This window comes from Sinocyclocheilus rhinocerous, unplaced genomic scaffold (assembly GCF_001515625.1).
Source record: "Sinocyclocheilus rhinocerous isolate Xijiao unplaced genomic scaffold, SAMN03320098_v1.1 scaffold2267, whole genome shotgun sequence".
NCBI lineage: Eukaryota > Metazoa > Chordata > Actinopteri > Cypriniformes > Cyprinidae > Sinocyclocheilus > Sinocyclocheilus rhinocerous.
In genome coordinates, this window is record NW_015625573.1 from 558,676 (window position 1) to 580,915 (window position 22,240).

At 37.3% G+C, this 22,240-nt stretch overlaps 2 protein-coding genes across 6 annotated transcripts; one reads left to right on the forward strand and one right to left on the reverse strand.

Annotated features, from left to right (window-relative positions):
• Nucleotides 1–208: 208 nt before the first annotated feature.
• Nucleotides 209–13,435, reverse strand: LOC107750782 (ER degradation-enhancing alpha-mannosidase-like protein 3). 5 transcript variants are annotated; one of them, XM_016566310.1, is made up of 21 exons: nt 12,228–13,435; nt 12,088–12,133; nt 11,102–11,202; nt 10,953–10,992; nt 10,739–10,851; nt 10,469–10,619; nt 8,949–9,083; nt 8,334–8,439; nt 8,115–8,212; nt 6,864–6,989; nt 6,700–6,783; nt 6,513–6,596; nt 6,199–6,323; nt 5,867–6,029; nt 5,631–5,776; nt 5,251–5,395; nt 4,402–4,593; nt 4,086–4,251; nt 3,056–3,241; nt 2,814–2,861; nt 209–1,385 (listed from the first exon to the last, which is right to left on the reverse strand). In XM_016566310.1, the coding sequence occupies exons 1-21, from the start codon at nt 12,338–12,340 to the stop codon at nt 1,087–1,089; spliced, it is 2,667 nt and encodes an 888-aa protein (XP_016421796.1). In that variant the 5' UTR covers nt 12,341–13,435; the 3' UTR covers nt 209–1,086. The 5 variants fall into 5 exon arrangements, with proteins under 5 accessions (XP_016421796.1, XP_016421792.1, XP_016421808.1 ...); XM_016566306.1 differs by having other exon boundaries at nt 5,855–6,029; XM_016566322.1 differs by lacking the exon at nt 2,814–2,861 and having other exon boundaries at nt 209–1,379; nt 5,855–6,029.
• Nucleotides 13,436–14,638: 1,203 nt separating this feature from the next.
• LOC107750814 (N-acetylneuraminate lyase-like) lies at nt 14,639–20,793 on the forward strand. The gene is made up of 12 exons (XM_016566343.1): nt 14,639–14,755; nt 14,837–14,923; nt 15,022–15,095; nt 15,190–15,277; nt 15,775–15,832; nt 16,064–16,139; nt 16,232–16,324; nt 16,482–16,630; nt 16,740–16,786; nt 18,930–19,014; nt 19,160–19,199; nt 19,799–20,793. The coding sequence occupies exons 2-12, from the start codon at nt 14,856–14,858 to the stop codon at nt 19,942–19,944; spliced, it is 924 nt and encodes a 307-aa protein (XP_016421829.1). The 5' UTR covers nt 14,639–14,755; nt 14,837–14,855; the 3' UTR covers nt 19,945–20,793.
• The last annotated feature ends 1,447 nt before the right edge of the window (nt 20,794–22,240 follow it).

Consider the following 22,240-nt stretch of genomic DNA (forward strand, 5'->3'; position numbering starts at 1 on the left):
TGCAACAAAATGTGTTTTCAGTGGGAATATAGGGGATAATATATTTAGGTTGTGTGGTTTTACTGTATCACTGACACTTAGATGCAGCAGCCTAAATGCTGCTTTGAATGGGGGAATTAATTTATTACATGCACAAGTTCATAAAGCTAAAATGTAATCAAGTCTCCCCTTCCCCCCATAAATATCCCACGTGACAGAAAGCCTATCCAATAAAAAGGATGCCTTTATTCAAATTTTCAATCAATTTTATTGAGCTTATCACGTTTGATGCCCTTGGCTTGGTCTCCCAGTCAGTTAACTAGCTATTGGGAGCAATGGCGCCCTCTGGCGTATCCTTCAGGATGCTTTGCATGTCTCCTTCATCCTTGGAAAAAAAGTCTGTCACTGACATGCAAAGTTGTCATCCGTGGTCCTTTAATGCTTTTCTTTGAAAACATTGACCTCATCATAAAGTCATTAGCTATACTGAATGTATAAGACCGTTAAATACTTAATGCGGAATGCTGGTAGAAGCGTTTTTGAACTGCAGGTGGTTCGTTTGGCTCACAGGCTTATTAATTAAAAACAATAAACATACATACAAACACTCAAACATACACATATATCATTCCATAAAGTTCGTTCGTATTTTCTTTTTTTAGACCCTGCAAACTGAGACAAGAACCGAGTATGAATTCTATTGCAAAAAAGCAATTCATCACAGTTAAACCAGCCATTAAATTAATAAGTCCTTCAGATGATTAATCAGCACTGATGATTTAAGCCTGCGCTTCAATAATCAGGGAATCCATTTGTTAGAATGAAGACAAAAACAGAAGTGATTGTGTACCCTAGGCATGGAGAGAAAGAGACAAGTGGTAATGTGTGGGTGAGATCTGCAATAAGTTTTTCAGCTTTCAGTTGAAGAAAACAGGAAAGATGTGAATCGGAAAAAAGCCCCTGAGAACTGGCCATAGAAAATGAGTTCTTCAAGTCAAGAGTTCTTAATCACGCCTGTCTGATATATTGTCCCTATTTGACAGAACTGATTTTTCAGTCTGTGCTATGGCTAGGACATATTAATGGAGTCCGAGATGGAGGGAAATATCAAAGCTCATCCTTCTCCATCTGCTTAAATGCTTCCAAGTCCTCCTGCCAATCAGCCATCAGTGAGTCCACCGATTGGCTGCTGTAGTCTCCGTCCACTGCAGGCTCCTCCCCTACGTCCACGGGGTCGTAACTGCCAAGTCCCTCCGCTGGCTGAACCGACTCTTGTCCCATGACCGAGTCGTCTGTTGTCTGTTCCTGAGTAGTGACTTGAGATTGGTCGACAGGTTCTGAAGAAGCAGGAGAAGTGTGGTCTTTCTCCTCTGTGGAGCAGTCCTCCTCTTCTGCTCCATCTGTACCTTGAAAAAAAGGTCAGTTGAATGAACCACAAAGAAATCTACTTAAAATCAATCATACATCACTGACACTAGATCATATTAGGTGTGGAGCATGATGGTATTTTGTCATCAAAATCTGATTTTGTCATCTAGATTCTAGAACATGCAGTTTTGCCTGACAACAAATTACACGCACTCACACCCCAAAAATTCTTAAGTAGTTACTTGTTACAAACAAATGTGTTTTTTAAATAAACACAACTACTTCGAAATTTGTGTTTTCAGTGTGAGTGTTTACATTGCAGAGCAAAACATCTAAATATTGTCCATTTTTATTTACCACAGACCTTGTTTTATTAATTAACTGAAAAAGCCCATTATAAAAACCCATTTCAAAAGAGTCCATTTAGTTTTGAGCACTCTATTAGAGGTGGGAAGTCATAATTACAATCAGGTGCGTTCAAGTCACTTTAGTCAGAGCAAGATTTTTTAACTCTTCTACAAAATGATGACTAAAGAATGTGCATCATGTTTTTTTTTTTTTTTGCTTCTTTATATTTTTCTTCTTTATGAAGGTGCTGTAAATTGAATGGCAACGTATTCTATTGTACTGTACACAACTATCGTTTTTTTGTACATGCACTATTTATAACTGGAATTGCATTATGCATTTTCGGTGATATGCTCACCCGCAGTCAGCCAAGACGCATTACCGTTTAAACCTGGTTGTTAGGCGTTTTAAATGCATCTTCTGTGACCACTTGTGTTCGGATTTTGTCCAGACCCTCCCCTCTTATTTCATCACACTCTTATTTTGTGGGAGTGCTGAGTATGGCGCACAAATACGACTGAATGAATGAAGTATTATGCTGCTCACAAGCGAGTGGGAAAGGAACCAAATAGTAACGGCAATTCCAATCATAATCCACGCGTTTTGGCACAACTCAGCAAAGTTGGAATGAATTGTTTTGGTGCACTTTCTCAAAACACATCCAATAGCGCTCACATGTTAGATCAGTGGGCAGAAAGTTGGTAGTCTTTTGTGGCAAATTCGTTTTTTCGACTACCTCTGGGAAGTGGTCAAAAGTGGACAAGTTCAAAACGTTTTAGACTTCATTTACACCTGTATTTAACATTTTCCACTTGAGATTGGATTGACAAAAATGCATCTTAATGCCAGATGTAAACAGGGCCTTAGCTAGTTTTATTGTACATGAAAAGATTAATAATTGAGTTAATTTCAACAAATTTACCACCAATACAGACGCTGCATTCATGTTCTTGCCATATTTTTTCACTGACATGCCTCCAACTCAGAAACTCAGGGCCTAAAGAAAGTTCTGAATTTCTTACTTGGTAAATACGATCTTTGCAACATGACTTGAAAGCATCATTAAAAACAAGTGGGTTCGATGCATGAAGGGAAACCCATAAAGGAGGGGTACTTACTGCCATCCAACAGGGTGCCCGGGAGGGCTTTCCCCTTAAATATGGATTCTGCACATCCAAGTAAGAAAGAAGGGAAAAAGTAGTGGAAAGGGAAAAAAGTTATAAACACAGAGGGAAAGAGTAATAAAAGGAAGAATAATTAGAAAAGAATGAAAGTAGATGATGGAAAGGGGTACCACCTTCCTCAAATATTAACATATTTTCATATTCATGTCTTGGCTCTGTCTCAGAAAGCATCTCACCTCTGTCTCTAGCTTTATTGCTGAGCAGCACCTCCACCTCCCTGTACTCCTTTAGAGCCTCCAACAGGATGTTGCCCTCTTTGTGGAACAGGAAGAGGAGTGGTAAAGTGACATCATCAGTGTTCCGCCCATCTCCCGCCATCTGGAACAATGGGGCTGTATCACTGCTGCTGCCCTCATTGTCATCTAAACAGAAACGACAAAGAGAGACAGAAGAGAGTAATACTAAGACTGATTTATTCTGTAGAAAACATTGTTTATATTGTTAACTAAAGCTATTTAATCATTTTTGCTAATTAAAATTTGGAATAAATTAAAAAGGGACTTAAACTTAAAAAAACAAGAAAATTATGAATGTTGTTTTGGCATTAAGTAAAATAAAATAAGTGGAAGTTAAAGTACTAAAGTAAGAATACATTCAAGTTAAACTGAAATAAATTTTTTTTTATAAAAATTACATAACAATATCACTAAAACTACAATGAAAACTGAAAAAAATAAAGCTAATTCAAAACAATAAATATTTCAATAGAATATAAATAACACTACAATAGCACTGGTACAAAGGCAATACAAATATTATAATAAATAATTTAAAGCGGCCAAGGTCAAATATAGGCCATTAACTAGATCAGGGATTTCTAAACAGGGGTCTAGAGGGTTTTAGGTGGGGCAGTGGAAAATAAGAGGGGAAAAAAAATACTACAGAGCTGATTTTGAGGCTGTCAACGTAACTGTAAAACTGCTTTAGAAAAATATTTAGCATGAAAAGTGTTATATCAAGGAATCTGAATTTAACAGTTTCACATGTGACATTAATGGGTGGAAAATACACTGTCAACTTAATAAAACCTAAATATTTTCCAGATAATATTTTAACAATTTGCTTGGGTTTCAGTAACAATATAAAGGACACCTATTTAAGTTCTTTGTATGGAAATCATTACATTTAGGGAACACTGGCATCAAATGTATTGAAAACTCTTGAACTAGATGACTTTAACGGTTGACTCTCTGAAACATGTCTCACCTATGACGATGCCTCCGATGGCCCCAGCTTTCTGAATGTGCCTGGCCTTTTCTGCAAACATGCACTGGCCTCTCTGCAGCAGAGCAATGCGGCCTGCCACAATCTCACCGTTACTCAACACAGAACAGCCGTTATAGGGCTCCGCTACGGTTACAAACCCACGCACCTGAGGGAGAGGGAAAAAGAGAACAAAATACAGAGTGTAGCATGACTAAATAAATGTATACCCTGTAGCAAGAACAAACCAAGAGCAACACAGAAATAGTCAAAAAAGTGAGAAAGTTCATAATAAAAGGTCACAGTTAATCATACTCACTCCAGAACTGCTTTTGTAAAGATCCATTCCAAACTGCGCAGGGCCTGCAGTCAGAACCACTCTACCAAAAAAGGGGTGCGAAACAATCTGAACAGCTCGTGGAGGAAGCTGCTCTTTCTGCTGCTGGCTGGACAGTTCCATCATTTCCTGCATGAAACGCATGCCGTCTTCTGCAGCGACTGCGCTCACCGCCTGCAGTGAGGAAGAAAGGGACATTTTGTTTGAATCTACAAATATCAATATATTATGTTTATTCAGTTCTATGCAACAGAATCAGATATAATTTTTTTTTTTACTAATTATCCAAATAATGAATAGTCCTACAAAGCTATTATTATCAGAGCATGTGAGCAGAGCATAGCGGGGACCAGATCAGTGAGCGAGAGGGTAGCGTCACTTTACCAGTGCTGCCATGTTACAGCACAGTAGCGCTATTGCAAACAGGAACAAGTATTCTACATAGAAATTTCTTGTCTGTGCTTTATTTGAGCGGACTTTGCTTTTCCGGTGAGCATGAGCTATACATGAGCAGAACACACATTCATAGAGCGGAATATTGAGAGGAGCGTCACAACACTGAACACTGCTGGGCGGTGTGGCACGGTGTATATTTTCTGTCGTTTTTTGTTTTTCAGCCAAAAATCGAAAATGCCATTTTAGGCCGATAAATTTCGGCGGCCAAAATTTCTGTGCATCCCTATAGTTTATATATAACTACATGATTTGTGTTTTTAACTGCAGCCTTAATAAAAATAAAATAGTTTATTCAAACAAAACACAGATTACAGAATGGAAGCCAGCAGGTTTAGAGTGTAAAAAAGTCAAAGGCTTGCTGGGTCTGCATGGTACCTGTGTGGCGTGTTGAACGAGTTGTACTCTGCCATCCTTCAAATGGATGAGACTCACACCCATCCGCCTTAGCAGCTCCAGATGTTCAGGGTTATTGGCCATGAAGTCTTGAGCCCTAAGAGGAGGATGGCCCATACCAGGCTCTCTGCAAAAGACAGATGAAAAGAAATCATCAAATATCTTCTTGAAAATGTCCTATAATTTCACCCTGAGCACCTGTTTTTTTTAAATAAAAATTATTTAAAAAAATAGAGCATCTGATATTATAGCCGTAACTTAATTCTGAATAATATATGCAAATTACATATCTAATTTAGATAATATAAAATTACATAAAATGCTATTTAAACATAGACCAGCTGGTTATATCACTTTCTCACCGATGAGTGGTCGGGCGTGGACAACTCTTATCCACCGCACTCCTGATTGGTTCGCGGAGATTGCGTGGGAAGGCAGGATCAGGAAAGAGTAGGCGGGTGTTAGGGCAAGTCCACTCAAAATTTGAGTCATCAAGCTCCTCTCCAGCCTGGGGTGACAGAAAGATAGTACATCAACATTTGATAGATTTAAAGTACACAAACAGTTTAGCGCTGATGTGCAGTACCATATTGTTGACCAAAGTGGGCGCCTGTGAGTTTGAAGCAGTGGAGAGGGAAAGAGGCAACAGATGAGCTTCTGTGGTAAAGATGTACTCCTCCACATTAAAAGGCAAATCCTCCTCCTCAGCAAACAGCAGGAACAGGTACTTAAACATTTCCGCCAGGAAAAATGAGTCCATGCTGAAACAAGTGGGTGGTGATGAAGAGAAATAAATATGCCATGAGAGAGCCTGTCGCCCACTCTTTACTCATAAACGCTCCCTTCACAAAATCCATTCAAACTATTTGTACAAAAACATTTTACATAAACCAACATCCGCTTTAAATACCCACAAACTCCTGCTCTTACCGATCCTCGTGACTCCCTGTCCTCACGTCCTTCATAGCAGCGAAGCCACAGGGAACCCGCGCGAACCGGTTCAGGTTCTCCAGTATGGTGCGGCCCACCTCCAGGTAATATGGATCTCTGGTTGCCTTCGGAGAATATTAATCATTTGTATTGTCTCAATGGTTTACAACATTAAAGTACATGGTCGAATGCACTACTGCAGGAGCAATGCAGTGGAAGGAGGTCACATTTGCAGGATGATGAGAAGGAAAATTATGAGAGTGAAAGGGATGTTATATTGAGAGTTAGATGAGAACTCAGTGACATCTCTGTACCTTATAGAGGAAGTAGGTGCTTTCTGCAAACTCTGGCCGCAGGGGGTGCTGGGCCCAGTGAACCCTGAAATCAGTGGTGAAGGCCTGGCGAGACAGTACGTGAGGGGGTGGGCCAAAGTCAGGAAGAGTTTGTAAACCACAGACAGTGATGACATTTAAAAGACAGACAGCAGAAAAGAGGATCTACCTCAGGGAGGAAGTTGTGTTTCTTGGTAACCTGATAAAGCATTTCATGCGTCTCTATGGCTGGGCGGATATCCCCCTTTAACACCTGCAATGAGCAAAGAAGAACAGAGCTCTAAGGGTTACTTTCATCACTAAATGAGACCCAGACAACAACTGATTACTCACCTGCAATCCAGGGAAAAAGGCAAGCAAGGAGTCCATCCAGGTGCGAGCTGGCAGCAGGGGTTTGTGGATGTGAACATCCAGTAGCAGAGGAGGCTGGCTGATGTACTTCATAATGGATGCATAGTGCTGAAATATATGCCAAACAAACAAAATTCATGAATACAGATCAAATAAAGAGACCCGCTACATCACTGCAGACAAAAACTAATATGCGAGTCATACTAGATTAAGTATAAAAATTATTTTGGATCCTACAACTGTGGGAAACAAAATATAATGTCACGTTCCAGAGCTTCTGTTGTGAATAAAATTATGATCAGTTATAAAATAAACACAATAATAATAATAATAATGTGTAAAATATATATACAAAAAATTATTCAAAATGTTAAAATATACAAGATACTCCAGTCTACTAAAATAAACAAGTAATAAATGAATAATAAATAATTATACACAAATAAAAGGTGTAAAACAAAATATAGAAAGTAACAAATCATAAATTAAAAGGCACATTCTACTCCAGCCTATCAAAATAAATAAATGGAATATAAAAATAATTCTAAATGTCAAAATACACAACCTACTCCAGCTTACCAAAATAAAATAAAATAAAATATACTAAAATAAATAAATAAAAAACAAAATATAAAAAAATACAATTTAGTTTCCTTCAATACTACTAACCAACCAGCTTTCTTAAAATTTTACATTCAATTTAACTTTTATTGTTAAACCATCTCCATGTTTGATATTCAGCCAAGAGACCAGTCTGTGATGTTTCGATCTTTAATTGGTCGAAATACTTTTCAGAATATTTTAATAATAAATAACTTTAGCTCGAAACAAAAGAAAAAAATTCTACACATGAATGGAAGTGGATGGAGTCTCTTTAAAGTCAAAATGAAATTGTGTTTGCAACTCATTTAAGAGAAACCATGTCTCTTTAAAGTCAAAATGAAATTGTGTTTGCAACTCATTTAAGAGAAACCATGTCTCTTTAAAGTCAAAATGAAATTGTGTTTGCAACTCATTTAAGAGAAACCATGTCTCTTTAAAGTCAAAATGAAATTGTGTTTGCAACTCATTTAAGAGAAAACAAATTGTCCATCTGGGATTGATTAGATTGGAGTTGAGAGGAAAAGGGTTGAAAAATAAGGTGGTGCAAGCTGAAAAGGAGATTCATTTCAGTGGTGCTGCAAGCTATTACATGATTACAATGACTTTAAAAAAAGAATGACAGATACTCACAGTGTTAAAGCGCTGCAGAAATTGATCATCTCCCAGTAATATATAAGCCTTCATTAAGTACTCATAATAGGAATCTATGCCTGCCCCTACTCCGCTGTCTGTTAAGGGAACAATTACAAAAAACATCATGATTCAGACTTGACTTTTCCCTAATTTGTCTGTATATAAGCACATTTGTTTCATGTTTTGGGTGGGTTGTTGTGTGTGATTCAGTCTCACCCCTGCGGACCCACTCTCCTGAGTGGATATTGATGGTCGTTCCCACTAGATTACTATTCCTCTGTCTCTTTTCCCAAAGGAAGTCAAGAGCTCTTCTCGCATGAGCCTGTAAACAATACAACAGAACACCAACACCTGAATGCTGGCCTACTTTAATAGATTTAGTAATGGTAAGTCTCTTTCACCACACACAATGAGAACATTCCTGACCTCATAATACTTTTCATAGTGCACAACGAGTCGCGCTAATGTTGTCTTTGTCTTACAGACGGCACAGTTATGTCATAAGAGATCTGAGCTATAATTCTGTAGACAGAATGTGTACAAACATTCCAGGAATCAACACTTCAGGCTGAGATGACATTAGTGCTTCATTGTTAGTTTGTTACGAAACAATCACAGCAGTATTTCTACCAGCTTGGTGACCTTAGGTGCTCTAGTAGTCAACATGATTTATACAAAATGCACGGTTTTCAAACATTCCTCTGGCGGTTAAACAAATACCCTAAAAAAATAAATATTTATCTGGAGGTTATATAAGGACATTTCTGAATGTTCTATCAAAAACTCAAAATTGTAACATTTGTTCACATTTCCAACATTTAGCCATTTTACCTCAAATGTGGGGTCCCCAGTAAAGCGGCTCAAGGCTGCAAATTCTAGAATGATTGTACCGGCACAGGCAGTGCAGGTGTCCGTCTCAGTGCCTGTACGAGTCTCGGGTCCACGGACTCCAAAACGCAGATTCACCTGTAAATGCAGGATCAAAATTCTTTTGTATAAAAAAAAAAATTGTAATATTATTACGATTTAAAAATTCATGTTTTGCATTTTAATGTTTTAAAATGTAATTTATTTCTGTGATGGCCATTACTTCAGTCTTCAGTGTCACATGGGCATTCAGAAATCATTCAAATAGGACGATTTGGTGCTCAAGTAACATTTCTTTTTATGTCGAAAACGGTTAAGATGCCCATTTTCATGGAAACTGTGATACAATTTTTTTCAGGACTTTTTAATGAATAGAAAATTCAAAAGAACAGCATTTATATGAAATAGAAATCTTTTGTAACATTATAGTATAAATGCCTTTATTGTCACTTTTGATCATTTTTATGTGCTGCTAAAAAAAAGTATTAATTTCCTTCCAGTAAATAAATAATTAAATGGGGATGAACATCAGAGTGGACATTAGAATTAATATTACTACATTAAAGAAGGTTTAATTATTAAATCAGAAATATTTGAGAACAAACCGGCTGCTGTCATTTTACAAAACATGAAATTACATAACTCTAAGCGGGAAATTTGTTTTCAGAATCAGAATCAGAATCAGAATGAGCTTTATTGCCAGGTATGTTTACACATACGAGGAATTTGTTTTCGTGACAGAAGCTTCCACAGTGTAACAGAATGACAGTGACAGAACAAAAAAACACAGATAATAAAAATAAATAAATAAATAAAAAATAAAAATAGAATAGGGAATAAAAAATATACAAATCGACAATTGTATGTACAGGTATAGAACAATAGACAGTTGTATGTACAGGTATATTATGTGCAAATTGAAATGTAGACTGAGTATGTGTGTTAGATAAATAAGTGTATGAGTGAATAAATAGTGTGTGTTTCACAGTTATTGTCAAGTGTTCATGAGATGATGTATTCTTATACAATATCTAATTCTACGTTTAGCAGCCAATATAAAAAATATATCGCTGAATGCTATGATGGACCAATCAGAATCAGGTATTCCAGAGAGGCGTGCAATAAGTTGAGAATGTTCTGTGATTATACAGCAAAACTGTATAAACTGACAGCAACTGGGAAAGGGGTGGTCATGCTGATGATGAGATTGTGCAGCCATTGTGGGAAGTCACAGAGCTCATTTCCCTAAGGCAGACCTCTGACAGCCATTAGAACAGACAATTCAAATGAGATTCAAGATCATTTGAATGTGTGTGTGTGTGTGTGTGTGTGTGTATAGGCATAGAGATTAATGCTCGCAAACAAGACGAAGAAAAAAGGCCATTTCATTTCCAAAAAAAACTGGAAGAGGGACATATTATCATTCCAGTGATGACATTTTAATATTGTAAATGCAATGCATGTATATGTGTGCATTCACTCACTCTAGGGTAAGGCAGGCCACTGCTGGTGTTAAATGCAGGCAGCAGTCTGAGTCCAAGATCTTTGGCCATGTGCAGCAGCTCGTCCTGGTACCAGACCATTCGGCCACTTTCTTTCAACATGACAGCCATGGAATGGCCTCCCAGCAGTCCACTGTGGAGAACAGTAAAGCTTTACACAACCAAAACAGCCACAATTTACTATAGGTTTGAAAATGTAGTCTTTTACTCTGTCAGCCCATTTTGGAACTCTGACAGCAATGTCTTACTCACCCCAGCACACGGATGTTGGTCTCAAATACAGACACCACAATGTCATTATCCAACCGTACATCCGTCACCACTCTCCTCACCGCCTCCTCAAACTCCGCCGTCTTATTTAACAGCTGTGAGATGTCAGAGCAGGTCATGAGCAAACAACCCTGGGTTTGACTGTACATATGAGTGTTTGTATGAGGTTTCAAGTTCTGTTTGAGATGTTACTCACTGCAAGAGTGTCAAGAGTGTCGATGAGAGTGAGGGAGAACCTGAAGCAACAGAAAAACACGTTTTCATCTCTGTCGTTTCTTTAAAAAGAAATCGATAAAAAGACATTTCTACATGTCTCCATCTTTATTTTCTTTCCAACTGACTTACTTCCCCAGGGCATCATCTACATCCCCTCGACTGGGCTCTAATCCACGTACTCTCCCACGGCAAGTCAAAGGCATCAGCTCGTCTGCGGGGTAGGCATGGTCCTGCCACAATGAGAAGAACCGAGATGAAATGTGATGAAATCGGGCCGATTTTAATTATAATGCTGTTCTCTCAAACATTAATCGGCCTCCCCTATTTTCGCCACCCTCCTGTGCGTGTTTTTTTTTTTTTTTAAACTGCAGGTTATCGCATTTCCATTTCACACATCTTATGTTTCCAACCTGCGTGCTTACAGAATAACAGAGGCTTCTGGGAAGTATTTTACACTGGTCAGAAACATTTATTGGCAAACTAGCAATGTTAACGGAATACCTTAAATTAAAATTCTGGCTTCATTTACTCACATCCATGTCTTTCCAAATGTATCTGACTTTATTTCTTCTGCAGAACTTGAAGATATTTTAAAGAATATTTCCAAAACAACACTTAAAACCATAAGTGAATACATTTATAATGTTACAAAAGATTTCTATTTCAAATAAATGCTGTTCTATTCATCAGAGAATCCTCAGAAAAATGTATCACAGTTTACACAAAAATATTAAGCAGCACAACTGTTTTCAACATTGACAACAGACGAGATGTTTCTTGAGCACCAAATCAGCATATTAGAATGATTTGCAACGCTGGAGTAATGGTTGCTGAAAGTTCAGCTTTTCCATCACAGAAATAAATTAAATTGTAAAATATATTAAAACAGAAACCTTTTTTTTATTTTAATAATATTTCACAATATTACTGATTTTACTGTATTTTTACTCAAATTAATGCAGCCCTGGTAAGCATAAAAGACTTCCAAAAACATAAAAAAATCTAACAAATATATAAACTAAACACAAGACTTTGGATCCTGATGGAACAGTACCATTAACATTTCCTTGTACCCAGCTGTCAACAAGAAAAGTTATTAGTCACTGTGTACATACCATGTAGTTTTGATAAGCGTGGTCAAACATTTCCAGCACTTGGTTCCTGAGACGCAAAGGCATTTCTTAAGTTAAGAATTTTTTTTTGAATCATATAGCAAGCAATTCATAATTTCATGTGTCCTCACATAGACACATACCTCAGTTTATTCTTCTCATCTCTACTCATGGCCTCCGACAACCTGCTGGAGGTTCCCATAAAAAACAGCAGCAAAAAAGCAGGCAACATTGTTGCAGAATGAAGCATCCACATGGCTCGAATCCACTGGTTTCACAATGGACTTCATGCAGATGAAAACACCTTAGGTAGGTGTCTGAGTCGACTCTTTCCTGCCTTAGATGTGCTTATTTAGCACCAAGTTAGAGTTCATCCACCTCTGGTCCATTATTTTTAAATTTAATGTCAAAAAATATAATGCAGGGCAGATTTAGTAACACCCACAGCATTTGAATACATTCACTGTTCCAGCTCAATAACTTCACAGTTCCTTTTCTTATCTAATCGTCTCACTTGGATGAATGCAGCTCTGGTGTAATTCTGAGACGCTTCTAGTGTCTACTACAAATTGACTAAGGAAGAAAGAACGATCAAGTCAAATTTTCCTCACACGAACGCACACGTCCTGTCTTTAGTGTTACTCAGCCAGCTGCTGTTGTCTCACCTGCCTGTCACCTTGATAACACGTTGGCACCCATGTGACACGTCTGCATGCTACTCTCATCACCTATAAAACAACAACAAAACTACATCACTGTAGATCCCCAGCAGAGACGGGCTCAAGAGGAGCTCCAGATGGGGCCATGGAAAAAGATGCTTCGTCTCTAACAGCAACCATCTCCATGGGTGACACGATCATCAGTTTACATCCCTAGAAAGAATCGTATTGATCCTACTAGAACTGACAGCAATTGGTTAGATAGAATGCGGGTCCCAATCCCATCTTCGTGATAATGAAAACAAGTTTAAACCTTGAAGACAATGATGAGGCGTTTTCATAAAATAAAATATCCAGCAATTTTTTTTTGTATTGTCAAGATGATATGATGAAAAAAAAAGATCCCTTAACCCGTCACGCTTTGTTGTTTAGCTCGCCGGCTAACCCGTCGATGACAGTTCGGCACTTACGTTACTGGACATATGTTATAAGGGGGGAACGCTGCTGTAACTAGCGGAAAGACATTTTTAAATCTGTTCTTCGATCATCCATGAGTGATTAGAAGGTCCATTCAGCTCCCCGATTCCGATAAATACAAAAATATTCCGTTTAAGATTGATTTTATGGCAGGTGTAATACAAAGGGCCAGAGGTCTCTCTCTCACAATCGCCGAGTGTACGATCACCCGTTTTACGCCATATCAAAGGAGGACGTCAACATCCGCATCCGGGTAGCGCCGAGTACACGCCCCGTTCGTTGGCTGTAAGCAGAGCTGTCGTAAAACATGTTTTTTTAATTATTTTTTTTATTATTTAGTTGTGCGTTTGTACATAGTCTGTGAAATTCGCCTCAACAAGACAAAGAAGTCCGATTAACATATCCCAGCACAGAAAAAAAAATCAAGTACGATCAAATAAAAAACAAACGTATATAAACAGTGTAACTGTAGAATCTCAATATAGCAGTGGTTCCCAAACTTTTTGCAGCATGCACCCCTTTCTAGTGTCGACCTTGTTACTATTGATTATCCATTATGAATTGCCGTTTACACCAAGTGTAATAAAATCAGAATCATTCTCGCTGAAAATTTGGTGCTTCCCTAATTCGATGTTTTAATTAGATTAGATTAGTTGTCCGGTCGGGCAAGTAAAATTCTCTTTCACTTGCCCCTTCAAAATATGCACACAGATCACCAAAAGCATTCTCTCGCGCACCCCTGCTGGTCGGTCTGTGCACCCCTAGGGGTGCGCGCACCACAGTTTGGGAACCGCTGCAATATAGAATAAAAGCTCAATATAGAATAAAAACATGAATAATAATAATCTTATTGTGTAAATCTAAATGTGTGTGTTTAAGGAGTTACAATATTAATAACATACTAATATTCTTTGTTATGCATCTTACAAAGATTGAACTTTATATAAATGTCTGCTTTAAATTTCATTTGTTAATTATTGTAATACAATTGTGAATACGTTTTGTTTACTAGATATTTATGCGGTTAGAAACGGACTTTGTCCAATTTACATCATTTAGTACTCACTCCAATAAACAATATGCTGCAGCCACAATGTCCCTCTGCCACATGACACGAATGATTGTATTACTACGACGCGAATTTTGTTTGAGAACTACAGAATTAAGTCACCTAACTAGGCGAGAGTATGAAACTGTGTATTTTATTATTTTATATTAAAATATTTTATTCGATTAATTCAATAAGAAATTAAAGAATTCAAACCCAGCACACTGTATGTATTCATTACAACACATTTCTTAATATAATGCATACGGGTCCTCTAAATAAAGCAACTGCCTGGTTTCTCACATATATTTTACTTTTCAAGATGTAGCAACAAGTCCGCGCTTCCTCATAAGCATGCGTCACATGATTGCCTTGTGCAGTGACGTGATTTGCACACAAGCACAGTACGACGGTCAGTACAGAGACTGTCAGGTGAATAGCGTTACTGCACGAGCTCATTAAACACTTTTAGCGAACGAGAGAGAAGGTAAGCGACTGTCTTGTGTATATATATGGAATGAATTAAGATGTAATTGGTCGGGCTTTAGTGTAATTGACGTTTTCTCAGTGTTGTTGTGCATGCAGAGATGTCTCGAAGCATTAAAAAGCTCACTGGTCTCGTGGCAGCTACATTCACACCACTCACTGCAGAAGGGTGAAATATTTCATTTCTCAATAAAAGTATTACTGAAACATACGCCTTGTGTCCAGTGATCTGGCCATTGATCTGTTCTTCATCTTTGCTGTTTTTAGGGAGATCAATCTCTCTGTAATTGGACCATACATTGATTACCTAATAGAGAACCAGAATGTCAAGAGTGTGTTTAGTAAGTCAAACCTATTCATTTAATCAAAGGTTTGGGGGAATAAGGCAGCTTGTTTTTCTCATTTCTATTATTTGTAATCTAAACTTTTTGTTAGTTAATGGCACAACAGGTGAGGGCTGTTCTCTAACTGTGGATGAAAGGAAGCAGCTTGCTGCAGCGTGGTGCCAACATGGAAAGGGCAAGTGAGTTATCTCATATTTATAGTGTTTATTCAGCTATGTGAGAATGGGCAATGGCAACAACCTCTGTCCCCTTACAACACCTGTCTAAGGGGACAGGGGTTGTAAAACGAACACATTTTTGACAATGTTAACAGAAAAACAGATTACAAAAATCTTAAGTAGGAGAAAATCATAAATAATTTTAGTATTTATTGTGTGAAAATTATTTATATACATTTTAAATTTCACTTAGGCCTATTATTATTATTATTATTATTAAAAAAGTGAGAACAAATATGATATCTAATTGTGTGTGTGTTTAGGATCGATACAAATCTAGCTAAATCTTAATTGATAAAAGAGTTGGCCTAAAAACTATTAAAATGTAATTGATGTTAATGATGTGTGAGGAAAGATGGCAAGAAGTTTATTTTCTAAAAGTCCCAAAAGTCTTTTCTACTGTAATACATACCTTCATTACATTCTTCCCCTCATAAAAGTACTGTGTATGTGTTCAGGCTTGAGCAAGTGATTGTTCATGTTGGCTGCATGAGTATAAAAGACTCTCAAGAACTGGTGAGCACACTGCTTCACAACCCCTTTTATTCACATGCATTATCTGCATTTTTCATGCATATACCACTTTTGTTAATACACATCTCCATTTTCGTAACAGCAGCCCAAAAAAACACTTTTCATCTCATTTATTGCTTATCCATTCGTGTTTCAGCATGTGCAGATAAACGGCTAGTTCCCTCCTCGTGACTGTTTAAAAATGCTGAGTGGATGTTTTTTACTTTCCCTCAGGCTCGGCATGCTGCCAGTATAGGGGCCGATGGCATAGCAGTAATCTCTCCTTCCTATTTCAAACCCGTTAATGCAGGTTTTAACCCCGTTTTCTAAACACTGCATAATTATTTTTTTTGTTAAAGGTATTTCCAACTGTGCTTTTAATTGCTCTTCCTCTTTTCACAGATGCATTGAGGTTGTTTATAAAGGAAGTGAGTACCTTTGCTCCAGATCTTCCGATGTATTATTATCATATTCCAAGCATGACTGGTGTTGCATGTAAGTGCAGCTCCTACACGTCATCATTACTGGCAGTCAAAACACTGACGACTTTGTAAATTCTTTGCACAGTTCAGAATGAGTCATATTCACATGTGAGAGACTGACTTTTAGTTCCTCCTGTAGTCCAGTCTCTGTTTTTCCTTTATTTTTTCAGTCGATGCGGCTGATGTGCTAAATGGGATAGAGCAGGTGATCCCCTCATTTCAGGGAGTGAAATACACTGGGACTGACCTGAGGGATCTCGGGCAGTGTGTCTGTTACAGTCAGTCCCATAACTGGTCTGTCCTGTTCGGAGTAGATGAGGTATGAAATCCCCTTACTCATTCATCTAGTGCATTTTTCCTGCTAGACTAACATTGAAATAATTTGTGGTTTTAATTTGATATATTTTGCTTGACACTTTGTTTCGCAGCAACTCTTGGGAGCTTTGGTACTAGGTGTTCATGGAGCAGTAGGGAGGTGAGTGCCAACATCATGCCATCCTGGAACTCTTTATCTGGCCTCAGTTGTTATGAATTCATGACCTTTCACTGTTTTTCCTGCTGTGGTGCCGATTTGGTTCTTGCATTCTGTTATTTAGTGACTGATTTGCTTGTTGGGAGTAGTGTAACCTTAGATTTGTATTACATTATTATTTTAAAGGAATAGAACTGATACACATAAAGGTTATGGCTTGACAATAGATTACAGCAAAACCAGTACCTGCTAGACACATTGGAAGCTTCTGGCTCGAGTCTCAGGTCCGGCAGGGATTGTAGGTGGGGGGATTACAAAAATCTTAAGTAGGAGAAAATCATAAATAATTTTAGTATTTATTGTGTGAAAATTATTTATATACATTTTAAATTTCACTTAGGCCTATTATTATTATTATTATTATTATTATTAAAAAAGTGAGAACAAATATGATATCTAATTGTGTGTGTGTTTAGGATAGATACAAATCTAGCTAAATCTTAATTGATAAAAGAGTTGGCCTAAAAACTATTAAAATGTAATTGATGTTAATGATGTGTGAGGAAAGATGGCAAGAAGTTTATTTTCTAAAAGTCCCAAAAGTCTTTTCTACTGTAATACATACCTTCATTACATTCTTCCCCTCATAAAAGTACTGTGTATGTGTTCAGGCTTGAGCAAGTGATTGTTCATGTTGGCTGCATGAGTATAAAAGACTCTCAAGAACTGGTGAGCACACTGCTTCACAACCCCTTTTATTCACATGCATTATCTGCATTTTTCATGCATATACCACTTTTGTTAATACACATCTCCATTTTCGTAACAGCAGCCCAAAAAAACACTTTTCATCTCATTTATTGCTTATCCATTCGTGTTTCAGCATGTGCAGATAAACGGCTAGTTCCCTCCTCGTGACTGTTTAAAAATGCTGAGTGGATGTTTTTTACTTTCCCTCAGGCTCGGCATGCTGCCAGTATAGGGGCCGATGGCATAGCAGTAATCTCTCCTTCCTATTTCAAACCCGTTAATGCAGGTTTTAACCCCGTTTTCTAAACACTGCATAATTATTTTTTTTGTTAAAGGTATTTCCAACTGTGCTTTTAATTGCTCTTCCTCTTTTCACAGATGCATTGAGGTTGTTTATAAAGGAAGTGAGTACCTTTGCTCCAGATCTTCCGATGTATTATTATCATATTCCAAGCATGACTGGTGTTGCATGTAAGTGCAGCTCCTACACGTCATCATTACTGGCAGTCAAAACACTGACGACTTTGTAAATTCTTTGCACAGTTCAGAATGAGTCATATTCACATGTGAGAGACTGACTTTTAGTTCCTCCTGTAGTCCAGTCTCTGTTTTTCCTTTATTTTTTCAGTCGATGCGGCTGATGTGCTAAATGGGATAGAGCAGGTGATCCCCTCATTTCAGGGAGTGAAATACACTGGGACTGACCTGAGGGATCTCGGGCAGTGTGTCTGTTACAGTCAGTCCCATAACTGGTCTGTCCTGTTCGGAGTAGATGAGGTATGAAATCCCCTTACTCATTCATCTAGTGCATTTTTCCTGCTAGACTAACATTGAAATAATTTGTGGTTTTAATTTGATATATTTTGCTTGACACTTTGTTTCGCAGCAACTCTTGGGAGCTTTGGTACTAGGTGTTCATGGAGCAGTTGGGAGGTAAGTGCCAACATCACGCCATCCTATAACTCTTTTTCTGGCCTCAGTTGACATGAATTCATGACCATTCACTGTTTTTCCTGCTGTGGTGTCGATCTGGTTCTTGCATTCTGTCATTCAGTGTCTTCTGTGGCTGATTTGCTTATTGGCATTAGTGTAACCTCAGTTTTGTATTCCATTATTATTTTAAAGGAATAATTCACCCAAAAATGCTTTCGCCATCTACATCTTGGATGGTGATTTCAGCAAATTTTCATTTTTGGGTGAACTGAACTATTCTTTTAACACTTCAAAAACAACTGTAAGTGTATCAGTTCAAAAACAACTGATACATATAAAGGTTATGGCTTGACAATAGATTACAGCAAAACCAGTACCTGCTCGACACATTTGTAGCTTAAAAACTTAAATTATACGTAATGCTTTGCTGAAGACCATGCAACACACTATCTGTTCTCTGCAGCACATATAACTACCTCGGATGCATAGTGAACAAGATGCTTGCTGCTTTTGATAATGGCAACCACATGCAGACCAGAGTGCTGCAGGTACAGTACATCTTTCATCCCATGTTACATGTGTAATTCTCATTTAGTGGTGTGTTTGGACTTTATTTTATCAGCATATTTTCAAGTTTAATGAATTAATATTATTTTAACTATAGAAATTAATGATTTGCTTTTCTGTTTACAGTTTGAATTTATGGAGGTTATCACATTTGCTAAGAACCTTGGTGAGTTGATTGTCTTCCACATACATCACCTTTCAAATGTTTGGATTTCTTTAATGCTTTATGCTTACCAAGACTATATTTATTTGATTAAAATAAATATAGTAATATTGTGAAATATTATTATAATTTAAAATAACTCTTTTCTATTTTAATATTTTTTAAAATGTAGTTCATTCCTGTGATGGTAAAGCTGAATTTTCAGCATCATTACTCCAGTCTTCAGTGTCACATGATCCTTCAGAAATCATTGTAATATGCAATTTGCTGCTCAAGAAACATTTATTTTTATTATCAGTGTTGAAATGTTGCCACTTAATATTTATGTGGAAAGAGTGGTACATTTTTTAGGATTCTTTGATGAATAGAAAGTTCAAAAGAACAAGATTTTTTTGAAATGGGAATATTTTGTAAGATGATAAACATCTTTACTGTAATTTTTGACCAATTTAATGCATCCTTGCTAAATAATACAAAAAAAAACAACTTACTGACCCCAAACATTTGAACAGTGTCAGTAAGACTTGTCTTTGGTGGTGTTGTGCATATTATTGCAAGGAAGTTTTCATTATTTTATGATTGTTATTATTTATGCTCTGCAGGTTTTGATGTGTCCGTGAATAAGCAGGTGATGAGTGAAGTGTCAGGGTTAGCAATGGGTCCCCCTCGACTCCCGCTGCTGCCATGTCCTGTCTCAAAGGCCCAGGCTATAGCACAGAAAGTCAAGGACTTCTCTCAGGGACATTAAAATGAAAGAAATTTAATTGAACCTACCTGGAACTCCAAACAAATAATTTGTGTTAGCGAGCTGTAAACTGTACCACATTTTTTTACACTACAGTATATTGATGTACTGTATCTTTTATATTTGCATGTTGTTGTTTTTTTACATTTCATACTTTATACTTGCTTTTATTAATGTTTATTTTTTTATTGTTAACACGTTTAAAGTCTTTAGCATTTTGTTTTCTGTGATTAATAACATTAAAATTAAACTAGAAATTTCAGTGGACCTACTTGAATTACCCAACAGAGTTACTAATAATCCTCAGCGTTACTGATTTATTTACACCAGGATATACTGGATCTTGTATATCTAAATGCTCATTTTGTTTTGTCTTGTCTTATGCTGACATGGGTTAAAAAGCATACACATATGAAGTAATTTTTGTTGTTTTTATTCTTTAATACTATCAATTACCCTCTTTTAGCTGATCTTGATGTAATTAAGTATTTGTGCTGCTGAGGCAGTGGTTGCAGGACCACCCTTGAGCAAAACACTACCAAAAGTATTTCTATGTGACAAATGGCATTACTCACAGCAAGTGCACTGTAAGTAATTTAGGATGAAAATCATCTTCTCTGAGACATGTACCACAAAATCCATTTCTCTGATTGTGATATTTTAGATATACTTTCAAACAGAATAAGTTCATTTCATATTCTATTAAAATGTGAATGCTGAAAATCACATGAACCACACTGTTTTAATCTAGGAGTTTCTCATGTTTGCAGAATACTGCTCAAAAAATGGACATTTTTGTATGTTGAAATGGAATGAATACAAATTATTCATAACTGAATGCAAGCTATTGCTTTGAGGTTCTTATTCTGTCTCATAATAGTCTGAAATCTAACCACTTTAATTTGAAAGTTTCTGTTTTAATGTCTGTTTACTCAGTAATGATTTTTTTTATTATTGTTTGGTATTACCTTATTTTCTTTGGCCTTTGCATTTTTTCTTTTATTTGGGTTGTTAGAGAGCCCTAGAACAGGGGTGTCCAGTCCTGCTCCTGAAGGGCCACTGCCTTGCAGAGTTCAGCTTCAACCCCAACTAAACACACTTGAACCAGCTAATCAACATCTTACTAGTCATACTAGAAACATCAGGGCAGGTGTGCTGAGGCAAGTTGCTCAACTCTGCAGGGTAGTAGCCCTCCAGGACCAGGTTTGGACACCCTTGGCCTAGAAGCTCTCATTGATTTAATTTTACCTCACTCATTGAAGGCTTCCTAATTTCTGCTTGATGAAGAAATTGACCAGGGATAGAATGTACCTCTCTTTCCGTCTGATTAATCCAGCTGTCATAATGCTGTTATGTCACTGGTATTGCCCAATGCCCATTATTATCTGACTTCCTCCCTGTTCAAGCCTGTGATGGAAATCTGGCAGAATGACGTGGAGCAAATCAAACCTTTTAAGTGGATGAAATGTTCCTGCCTCCATTGTCTTTTAGTTTAATTGAATAATCTCACATAAACAGCCCCTCAGATGACATTCTGGTTTTTAGATCATTCAAAACAACTGAATGAAATTAAGTGATTTCTTTTTATTTATCTTTTTTTTGTCTTAAATACCTGTTTGTATGAAAAACTGTAGAAATGGTATGGTTCATGTTTCACTACTGTCTCAGCAGGACACATTATCCGAGACTGCACTATCATCACCTAATCAGTGTTTTACTGCTGACTCCAGACTGATTGACTGAAACGAGCAGTATAACAAGGTACATGAGCATTTATCAGCGGCAGCAGGAGGAACAACAGTAGCAATTTCCTTCCAGTGAGAATACAAGTAAAGAGAACTAAACCGTGTCTGAAAAAGACAACCCAGCTCTTTAAAATTCAGGTCATGACCACGTTTCCTGTAGAAAAGGCTGCCTGACTACAAATGAGATATTTTACTTTAACTGGACACATATTGTGGATACCCTTTAAATTACTTTGGCAACATCTCATGTTGTGATCAATAAAGTGTTTTTCTTTTTGATCCTTGGATACTGTCTGGTACAGAAATGTCTCTAGTCCTTTATTCCCGGGTCTCCACTCTGTCCAAAAGACTCGTTATTCCATATGAGAAATGCTGCCATCTAGTGTCTGCTGAGTGCACCTGCCGTATCTGTCTCCATTAACTGACCTCTTAATAAACACGCCAGACATCAAGGGCAACTGATTTGATCTTCGAGGGGGGTCAGAAATCATAAAGACCATAGTTTTTAAATACTATTGGAGCTTTAATGAAAATTTAAGCTTAGGTTCTCTGTG

Excerpts from the sequence above, each read along its gene's own strand:
- LOC107750782 (XM_016566306.1), bottom strand. The coding sequence starts at position 12,340 with ATGTGGATGCTTCATTCTGCAACAATGTTGCCTGCTTTTTTGCTGCTG. Across the intron at positions 10,620-10,738 it reads ACCAACATCCGTGTGCTGGG|TGGACTGCTGGGAGGCCATT; the intron begins GTGAGTAAGACA and ends TGTTCTCCACAG. Across the intron at positions 4,594-5,250 it reads TCGTTCAACACGCCACACAG|GCGGTGAGCGCAGTCGCTGC; the intron begins GTACCATGCAGA and ends TCCTCACTGCAG.
- LOC107750814 (XM_016566343.1), top strand. The coding sequence starts at position 14,856 with ATGTCTCGAAGCATTAAAAAGCTCACTGGTCTCGTGGCAGCTACATTC. Across the intron at positions 16,140-16,231 it reads TTTCAAACCCGTTAATGCAG|ATGCATTGAGGTTGTTTATA; the intron begins GTTTTAACCCCG and ends CTCTTTTCACAG. Across the intron at positions 16,787-18,929 it reads GTTCATGGAGCAGTAGGGAG|CACATATAACTACCTCGGAT; the intron begins GTGAGTGCCAAC and ends TGTTCTCTGCAG.